The 9,834-nt window shown below is 53.3% G+C and overlaps 2 protein-coding genes across 2 annotated transcripts in view; one reads left to right on the forward strand and one right to left on the reverse strand.

Moving 5' to 3' along the window:
• Positions 1 to 2,778: 2,778 nt before the first annotated feature.
• Ppp1r35 (protein phosphatase 1, regulatory subunit 35) lies at positions 2,779 to 4,010 on the forward strand. The gene is made up of 4 exons (XM_013031763.1): positions 2,779 to 3,114; positions 3,188 to 3,422; positions 3,503 to 3,639; positions 3,777 to 4,010. The coding sequence occupies exons 1-4, from the start codon at positions 2,884 to 2,886 to the stop codon at positions 3,948 to 3,950; spliced, it is 777 nt and encodes a 258-aa protein (XP_012887217.1). The 5' UTR covers positions 2,779 to 2,883; the 3' UTR covers positions 3,951 to 4,010.
• A 2,109-nt stretch (positions 4,011 to 6,119) lies between these two features.
• Positions 6,120 to 9,834, reverse strand: part of Mepce (methylphosphate capping enzyme) — a 4,649-nt gene continuing 934 nt past the window's right edge. The window contains exons 2-5 of the mRNA XM_013031815.1: positions 8,458 to 9,529; positions 7,210 to 7,428; positions 6,734 to 6,860; positions 6,120 to 6,638 (exon numbers count right to left, since the gene is read on the reverse strand). Of these exons, the coding sequence (XP_012887269.1) occupies positions 6,586 to 6,638; positions 6,734 to 6,860; positions 7,210 to 7,428; positions 8,458 to 8,721 (663 nt within the window). The 5' untranslated portion in view covers positions 8,722 to 9,529 and the 3' untranslated portion in view covers positions 6,120 to 6,585. The remainder of the gene's footprint in view (positions 6,639 to 6,733; positions 6,861 to 7,209; positions 7,429 to 8,457; positions 9,530 to 9,834) is intronic.

Consider the following 9,834-nt stretch of genomic DNA (forward strand, 5'->3'; position numbering starts at 1 on the left):
TTTCCTGCTGGGCCTGGCTTTGAACTATGATCCTCAGATCTCAGGCTCCTGAGTAGCTAGGATTATAGGTGTGAGCCAACGGCACCTGGATAGCCTGGGTTTTGAGCTTCCTTGTGCTCTTAGGCTTCCTAAGGATGATTGGTGCACTAGTGCCCAGCCATTGTGCTTCCCTCCTAGTTGGAAGAACAGGCATGTCATTGGTTTGAGAGGGAATCTTGTGAGCTTTTATATACAGATTGGCTTCAAATCACAATGCCTTGCTCTGTCTCCCAGGTAGGGAGCCTCCTAGGTAGCTAAAATGATAGGTACAAGCCACTGGCGGTGCCTGGTTTCTATGTGTTTGTTTTTGTGGTACTGATGACTGAACTCAGAGCCTCAGTGCAAGCATCTTGCCACTTGAGCCGCACCCTCAGTTGCATGTATTATTAATGAAGGTCTCAGGGTGCAGTCCCCAGGTAGGAGTAGCAATGTCTTCTGGTGATCTATGGAAATGCAAACTCTCAGGATTGGTGCCCCAAATCTATATCAGAGACTTGGGTGGAGCCCAGCCAAGTCATCTGTTTTAACAAGCCTGATGAAGTCTTCGAACCACTGCCACATTGCATGGGAATGTGGACAGTCAGGATTTGGAAGTCAGGCCATATCACAGTTGCCTACGAGCTTGTTAAAAATATGTATTTCTAGCTGGGTACTGGTGGCTCATGCGTACAATCCTAGCTTCTCAGGAGACTGAAGATTGTAGTTTGAAGCCACCATGGCTGAAAAGTCCCCTAGATTCCATCTCCAAAAATAGCCAGCAAGAAACAGGGCTAAGTTGGGCACTGGTAGCTCATGTCTCTGTAATCTTAGCTACTCAGGAGGCTGAGATCTGAGGATTGAGGATCTAAACCAGTTCAGGTAAAAAAAAAAAGTCTATGAGATACTTATTTCCAGTTAACCAGCAAAAAGCTGGAACTGGAGCTGTGGCTCAAGTGGTGGAGTGCCAGCCTTGACTTTGTGTTTAAGGGATGGCATCCAGACTTTGTGTTCAAGCCCCCTATGGGGAAAAAAATAAATAGGAAGACTGGAGGAAGTGTTCAGCTAGTAGAATGCCATCTGGGCAAGCTGAACAAGTCTAAGGCTGGATTCAAATCACAAACACAGACACACAGACACACACACACACACAGACACACATACACACAGACACACACACACACACACATACACACGAGAATTCCTGGCCTCAAAAGTCAGACATTGGAGGTGGGGTAGGTAGGTATCTATATTTTAACCAGAAAAATACACACACACACACACACACACACACACACACACACACACAAGAATTCCTGGCCTCAAAAGTCAGACATTGGAGGTGGGGTAGGTAGGTATCTATATTTTAACCAGAAAAATAGACTTTGGGGACTCAGAAGGCTCCAGTCTTGAGATGTTAAGGTTGCCTCTTCGGTGTTTAGGGGATGCAAGACTAAAGTGAGAAGGTGGAGCCTCAAATTCCTGTCAAAGGGATTTGGACTTATTTTAAGGTCAATTATCTTCTTCTAAGATTGTGTTCCTCACTATGAAGACTTCAGAGAACCATGAGGACAATTTTCCATCAGATGGCAGTAAAGGGCTTTGAGAAAGCACATTTTCTAGTTTGTTAAAAGCAGCTTTCCTGGCATCTTTTCATGTTTCCTCCTCTCCCTGGTAATCTGGTGTTGTGATTCCACACTTCCTCATAAAACCTGGTATAAGAATCAGGTTTCCTCTAGACCGCTAGTTTGATACCTTGCTATTATAATCTTCTTTGGTAGGATTTGGACCTGTCAGTGCACCAGGTTGCACAGGTATCACACCTTACCACCCATCCTCTTGCATAAGAGTGTCTTCTGCACAAGAGGTTACCTCAGTGGGATTCTTGGGATGCATAAGTAGGTAGAGGAACCATGTATGGCAGACCACAAAGGAGACACTTCTTAGCACATCAATCCACCCAAGCTGACACTACACAAGGGCTGAGGGAAAGACGGGAAGCACAGGGGGCATTCTATAGGACTGGGAAATGGGTGGGGTGAGGAGCAGGATCTAGGGCACCAGGTGGGGACACAGTGAGGGTGGTGGTGGTGATGGTGGAAGCTGGCCTGGGGTCAGGAGAAGAGGAAGACAGGGAGGACCAATTTACTGGAAGGGGAGCAAGGCAAGAACAAGGGACACCATGTCTGCAATAGGGAAAGCCTGGGCTCCGATCCCTGGCCTGAGGGTGGAGAAGGGAGGGAAAGTTGATGCCTCTGAGGAAATGTAGACCTTGTGCCCAGTGCTCTGGCTTATCTCCATCCATGACAAGGTTCTCTGGATTCCAGGCTCCTTGGCTTCCCTGTGAGCCTGTGAGTCTCACCTCCGTTCGGCGATGGCTCAGTTCCGAGATCTTATCTAGTCTTCTACCTAGTAATATTTTTGGGGAACTCTCAAAGGTAACAAATCACAAGAGGCTGCCAGATTGGATGGATGCCAGGAGGAAGCCTGGGCTGTGGGTGAAGAAAACCCCGAAAATGCTGACCGTCTAGTTAAAACTTTCCTGTCGGGAGTTCCAGACAGAAAACGGAACACCCTGAGACCCTCAGACTGAGACCGGCCAGATAGAGATTTTGCTGAAGGAAGCTCGGTCCTCACAGGGACCCTTAGGACTGCCGCACCGGCCTCCGGGGCGGGGCCAAGTAGTGGGGCGGAAGTAGGGGGCGGGTCAAGGAACTGACGTCACGGGGCGCTGCAAGGGGCGGGGCTCTGTCCCCCCTCGTGGAGTGAGGGATAACGGTTTCCGGTAGTGGTCTCCCGACGGGAGGGGGAGGGGGAGGAGGAGGGAGCGAGGCCGTTTGCGGTGGCCCTCGCCGCTGGTACCCCAAGATGATGGACTGCGGGGAGTCCGAGCTGGAGTCTCTAAGAGGCGGAGATGCCCTGGCGGCCCCAGGACCACCCCCTGAGCCCCGAGCCCCGGAACCCCGCGTCCCAGTGCCCGAGCCCGGTCTAGACTTGAGCCTGAGCCCGCGGTCCGAGAGCCCCGAGCCGCGGAGCCGCAGCCCTGGGCGGCGGAAGGGACAGGCGGGGCGGCGGGAAGCGGCCCGCAGGGGGAGACAGGTGAGCTGGGGTCCGAGCTGCCCGGGGGACCCGAACGGCCCGGACGCTCACGGCCGGGTCCTGTGTCCCCCAGGTCCGCTTCCGCCTGGCTCCGTCCTCCCCGGGCCGCCCTGAGCCGCCGCCCGCCGCCCCGAGCGAGGCGCACGCGCTGGAGGCGCCCGCGCCGCGGAGCAGCCTGGCCTTGAGCGCCGAGCTGCAGGCGGCCCGGGCCGCAGCCTCGGGACCGTTTGATGCCGCTAAGGCCGTGGAGGAGCAACTGAGGAAGTCCTTCCAGACCCGCTGCGGCCTGGGGGAGAGCGTGGCCGAGGGTGAGGGGGGCGAGCGGCCTGCCGGGCGGGGGGGCCGGGCCGCGCGGAGCCGCTCACCCCCGCCCCTCCCGCGCTCTCAGGGCTGAACGTGCCGCGCTCCAAGCGGCTCTTCCGAGACCTGGTGAGCTTGCAGGTGCCGGAGGAACAGGTTCTCAGCGCGGCGCTGCGGGAGAAGCTGGCGCTCCTGCCGCCGCAGGCCCGAGCCCCGCCCCCGAAGGTGAGGGACGGGGCCCGGCCTCCTCCTGGTGTCCCCTCGCGCGCGTGTTCATCGCGGATTGTCTCCCCCCTCCCCTGCCCACACACACACCCCCGCCCCCAGGGTGTAAACTTACTTTTGGGGCCCAACTTCAACAGGAGCCTCCCGGGCCAGGGCCAGACATGACCATGCTGTGCGACCCAGACACACTGTGTTACGAATCTCCCCACCTGAGCCTGGACGGGCTGCCCCCTCTCCGACTCCAAGCCCGGCCTCGCCCTTCGGAGGACACCTTCCTCATGCACCGGACGTTAAGGCGGTGGGAAGCTTAGACCTCTGGATTGCCATTTTGTGTTAAAACCGTTTTAGAGAATAAAGTGGTTGTTAGATAATGGGACTGTTCTTGGGAGCCACAAGTACAGCTAAAACCGCTCCAAAGGTCCCTCCCAGGTTGGAAACTGCCTGGAGATGCGCTTTTTGGCCCTTACCTAGGCTATTACACAGCAAGCCTGTCTCAAACCGGAAGCAAAAATAGAAGTGGTGGGGCTGGGAAGTTGGCTCAGTGGTAGAGCGCTTGCCTTGCATGCCTGAGGCCCTGGGTTTTATTCCTCAGCACCATATAAGCAAAAAGAAAAAAAAAGCCGGAAGTGGCGCTGTGGCTCAAGTGGTAGCGTGCTCGCCTTGAGCTGAAGAGCTGAGGGACAGCGCCCAGACCCAGAGTTCAGGCCCCACAACCCGGACCAAAAAAAAAAAAAAGAAGTGGTGACAGGGCCCAAGGTTGCATATACCTGTTACCCTAGCTACTCAGGAGGCTAAGGATTGTGTTAGCCAGGGCAGGAGTCCATGGGAGTTATTTCCCATTAATAATAATTTAAAAAAGTCAGAAGCAGGCTATGACTGTAGTGGTAGAATGCTAGTCTTGAGCACAAAAGCTGAGGGACAGTGCCCAGGTCGAGTTCAAGGTCCAGGACCAGCACCAAAACAAAAAGGCAGATGTAGCTGGGTGAGCTTAACATGTACAAAGCCCTGGATCCTATTCACAGTACAAATGTTGAAAGTCCTTTGGATTTCCAGGTGTTATGTACCATTTGTATGTGTGGTGTGCTGGGGAACATAGGGTCTTGCACATGCTAGCTAGGTAAATGTTTTCCCGCTGAGCTACAGTCCCCTTGTGTGTTGTAATGTACTTAGAGCTTTTTCTTTTTTTCTTGTACCCTTCCGCTGAGCTAAACCCCCACCCCGGAGCTTTTTCTTTTTTGTGTGTTGACCATGAGGTTTGAACTCTGTGCCTGGGCTCTGCCCCTGAGCTCCTCAGCTCAAGGAGAGAGCTTTACCACTTGAGCTGCAGTGCCACTTCTGGTTTTCTGGTGGTTAATTGGAGATAAGTCTCAGGGACTTTCCTGCCCAGGCTAGCTTTGAACCATTATCCTCAGATCTCAGCCTCCTGAGTAGCTAGGATTACCTCCAATTAACCACCAGAAAACCGGAAGTGGCTCTGTGGCCTAAGTGGTAGAGGGCTTGCCTTGAGCTGAAGAGCTCAGAGACAGTGTCCAAACCAACTTCAAGACCCACGACTGATTAAAACCCCCCCAAAACAACTCCACCTCAAAAAACCTTACACTGATCCCCAAGTGTGGGGATTGCTTGAGTCTAGGAGTTTGCAAGGCACTGCTTAGCACTGTTAACAAAATTACTTGTTTTCCCTTTAAGGCTTTGTGTGCACCTTGTTTGACTTGATTGTTCAGTATTTTTTTTTTTTGTCAAAGTCATGGCTTGAACTCAGGGCCTGGGCTCTGCCTGAGCTCTTTTGCTCAAGGCCAGTGCTGTACTACTTTGAGCTACAGTGCCACTTGTGGTTGTCTGGTGATTAATTGGACCTGCCCAGGCTGGCTTTGAACCATAATCCTCAGATCTCAGCCTCCTGAATAGCTAGGATTACAGGCGTGAGCCACCAAACAGTGCCCAGCTTGCTCAGTATTTATTAGACGCGAAAGGTTTCCAGTAACCCTTGATGTATCACTGAAGAGCTTCCTGTTGCTAAATACTTGGTTTCACAGCACAGAAGAGTGGAAGGTCCCTGAAGCAGGTTGGTGGCTCTGGACCTAAGTATTTTTTAAAGTTCTCATGCAGTTCTGCCAAGGCTTCTCAGCCTTCTTAAAGCTCACCACCCACATCCAATAAGAATTGTGAATTTTTTTTCCCCCCAGGGAAGGAAGTTGGTAATCTCTACACACCAGAATTTTGTACTGGTGAGGCTCAAATGGTAAAAATATTGCCTATAGTATGCTCAAAGTCTTGGGCTCAGTTCCCAGTGCCACCAAAATAAATCAGGGCTCTATGTAACCAACTGTGTGTATATTTGATTAGCAGTTTTCCCTAACCACTGAAAAAACTTGCCCTCTTCCTTGAAACTCTAGGATAGGCAAAGAAAGCAAGCACAGGTTTTACTGAGGCACCACCCTCCCCAGCTAAAAAGTGCCAGACACAGGTATGGGGGCCACTGCCCTAGGTATCAAGTTTATTGTGCTGTTCTTACATTCCAAATCCAGTCCCCTCTCCCACTGGGGGACAGCAGCAGGAAGGATTTTTACAGTATCTGTGTGCCTCCCTGCCAAGCTCCCCGCTCCAACCCTTAGTCCATATATCTGTGGTCCACTGAAATGCAGCTAGGGACAAAGGCCATTCAGAAGTGGGAATCTTCCTGGGAAAACAAAAGTCAGCAAAACAGTCCATGCTATCCAGGCCCAGCAGGCCGGGGACAGGAAGATGACAGTAACTCCAGCACAGCTGGGCTTGCTGCTCAGGTGCAGGAGATAGGGAGGAGGCTGGGGCAGCAACTTAAGAAAAAGCCTTCTTTGCCAGACCCAAGGAAAGGAAACTTTGGAGTTTAGGAAGGAAAAACCTCATCACCCAGGTCTTCAGGAGCAGCAAGGGCAGCATCTTAATATTTTCTGTTCAGGGGGCCACTTAGTGGCTGGGGGAACGGGCCTTGTGGAACAGGTACACAGGACGCTGGAAGCCTGAGGGAAGAGTACACAGGAGACAGGTTGGCAGGCCCTCAGGACTCTCCACCCTCAACCAGGACCAGCCTCCCCCAATAATGAGCCAGACTTACCTTTGGAGGTATTGTGGGGTGTAGCCACAAGTTCATAGCTGGAAAAGCCCACTTCTGGGGATGTCAGGTAAGAACTGAACTGTTCTGGCTTCAGCTGGATTCGATAGTAGTTCTTGTAAATTGTTTCCTGGAGAGAAAGGCAGAGGAATACATCAGTTTGCTCCCTCCTCCCCCAGCCAATGATGCCCACCTAGGGGTCTTTTCCCTCTGCTCAAGATGTCTTTCTTGCTGGGTGCTGGTGGCTCATGCCTGTAATCCTAGCTACTCAGGAGGCTGAGATCTGAGGATCAAGGTTCAAAGCCAGCCTGGGCAAGAAAGCCCAAGAGACTCTTGTCTCCAATTAACTAACAGAAAACCGGAAGTGGCACTGTGGCTCAAAGTGGTTCAAAGTGAGTTCAAGTCCCGTGACCCAGGGGAAAAAAAAAGTTTGTCTTGCCTCAACCCAAGAATGATTCCCCATTTCCACAGAAACCTACCGTGAGAGTCTTTCTCTTGCCATAGGAGGACCATGGTTGGGGCTCCAAGACCAAGATGCCTCCAGGGCGTAGGTGCCGGTAGATCCGGCGGAACATGCGCTTCAGACCCTCATCTCCCCAGTTCAGGTGCACCCATTTGGTGAGGCTGAGGCAGAGCACCACATCATACTCCGGAGTTTGGGCCTCCACTAGCTCATCTCGATCCAGCACGTAGTTACCCTGAGAATAAGAATTGTGGTGAGGTCAACAAGACAAAGAACCATGCCCCCACAACCGCTCTGGAGGCTTTGTGACAATGTCCCACATTTCTTCTCTGCCACTCTTCAGACCCTTTCAGTCTAACTTTCTCTTCTTGCCTCTGCTTCTTCCTTATGGTAAAGTCAAACTTAAAATGGAGCCCTGTATTTTAAAACTGATTATCCATGAAATTTTCCTACTTGGAGTCAAAATTGTAGTGAGCAAATGCTGGAGGACTCCTAGACATGGGGCAGGGGCTCAACATTATACAAGGAGACCCGTGGGTCTTTCCCTGTAGGGGAGGGCTAGCAAAATGTCAGGCCTATTTTTTCCTTTCTCCTCGAGAAATCAAGAGCCACACATCCCCTTAGGAAATCTTTTCTAGAAGATATGCTCATCACTGTCCTCTGTAAAGTCCTTTCTTCAGGCTTGATCCGACCTAGCAGCCAACATTACTGCAGCCAGTCCAATGACAGTTTAATGGGGAGCTGTGTGCCGTCAGGGACATAGTCTCCCTCCCTGAAGAAGAGTCTGTGTTCCCCCTCCCACTACCCAGAGCCAATGTGGAAAAGACCTAATGCTGAGCAGATCTGTTCCTGGCCCCTGACTCATCAACTCTGTATCTAAGGAAATAGAAGCAGCTGATGCAAACAGAGGCCCTATCAAAGGGCAGAAACTTCAAACAGTCTACCACCAGTCTCCTCTCCCTCAACACATTCTCTGTCTAGCAGCCTCATGTTCCCTCAGTGGGTTTGAGGAAAGGGTTCCATCAGGACAGAATCCCCTAGTAGTGGCAATGGTTACCCTAACGAGGTGGACCAACCTGGGGTAGAGATGAATCCTACCTCTCCAGGTTATAGGAGGGGCAAACCACCCAGTAGAGACATTCTCCATCTCCTGCTGAGGAGTGGGTGCAGGATAATGCCTCTGGGTCCTGCTCTTTCCCGACACATTGCTCTCACCGCATCCCCATACCCAGGCCCTATTCCAAGAGCCTTCTAATATTCTTACCGTGACGAAGACAACATTGTTGGGGAAGACAGAGGTGTCCGCTCCATCCAAGGGCACTTGGGGTGCAGCAATGGGACCCCGGCTGGCCGGCAGCGAGGCTGGGAAGCAGCTTCTCTTTCGGATGGTGGCAGTCCCTTCCTCACCCTCTGCCCCAGCATCCCCCTCAGAAGTCTGGGGTGGGAGACGCAGCTCCTCGGACAGGTAGTGTCGGATATTTTGACGGGCTGCGTGTATCAGCCGGGAATCAATATCCAGTCCCACCATGCGTGATGGGCCCCACTTGCAGGCAATACTTAGGGTCAGATGGCCCACATTGCACCCCAGATCTAGAATGTCCCGGCCCTTAAACCATTCAGGCTTCAGCACCCGCAGGCGCCCATCCTCACAGGAAGGATTGCGGTACCCATAGTACTTGCAATAATTCCCATACTGGAACTTGCGTTGTTGCTTTTTGAAGCCTGCTGCAGGTAGTGGGTGATGGTGGTGGCGGCCTCCCCCACTCCCTCGGCCCTTTTCCTTGGAACCCTGACCTCCACCCCTAGCCCCTGCCTCCGACTTGCTGGAAGTCCTGCGACGTTTGCGATGTCGGGAGGAGGAAGACGAGGGTGCAGAGGTAACTGAGGCAGCTGAAGGGGCTGAAAGGGAGCCTGAGGAACCCTGCAGGGCAGATGGAAGGGGAGACACGACCTCATCCCTGCAGTTGATGGCTGTGTTGAGTTCATAGGGTAGGGGGGCATCGCGGTTCTGGCCCTTGTGCCGCTGCTGCTGTGTGGCGCCCTCCCCGTGGAATGAGGGGGTGAGGGGGGCTGTGGGCAGCGCGGCGTGGCTATCATTCCCTCCAGATGCCTGCTGCTGCTGGTGGTGCTGTCCCCGGTGTCTATGCCGCTTGCGACCAGTCTTGAGTGGCGAAGCAAGAACTACTTGGGCCTCATCAGTGCAAGTATTGAGACTGAGCGGGTCAGTGATATCTTTGGGGATGAGGATCTCCACTGGATCTCGCCCCTTGGCCGGAAGTGGGGAGGACTTGGGGGTCTCCGCATTGAGTGCACGACTCACTTCCTCATCCAGGAGGCTGTTCAGGTTCAGTGGATCAAAGATATTGCCCCCCAGAAGAAAGTTGGAGGGTAACACAGAGTCACAGTCCGAATTCACCCGCCGGCGCCTCTTGAAGGCCGGGTGTTTGAAGCTCCCCCCACCCCCCCCAACATTACAGCTATTTCTCCTCTTGCCCCCCCCTCCCCCGGGGGGCCGGTGGGGCTGGTAGCCATTGCGAGGTCGAGGAGGGGCCGGGGGCCCCAGTTCCGTCCCGCCCCCTGCCCGGCGCTCCTCCCCCACGTCCTGGGGAGCGGCTCGCCCCGGGGGCTCCGACAAGCGGGC

The sequence above is a fragment of the Dipodomys ordii genome, unplaced genomic scaffold (genome assembly GCF_000151885.1).
Source record: "Dipodomys ordii isolate 6190 unplaced genomic scaffold, Dord_2.0 Scaffold143, whole genome shotgun sequence".
Classification (NCBI taxonomy): domain Eukaryota; kingdom Metazoa; phylum Chordata; class Mammalia; order Rodentia; family Heteromyidae; genus Dipodomys; species Dipodomys ordii.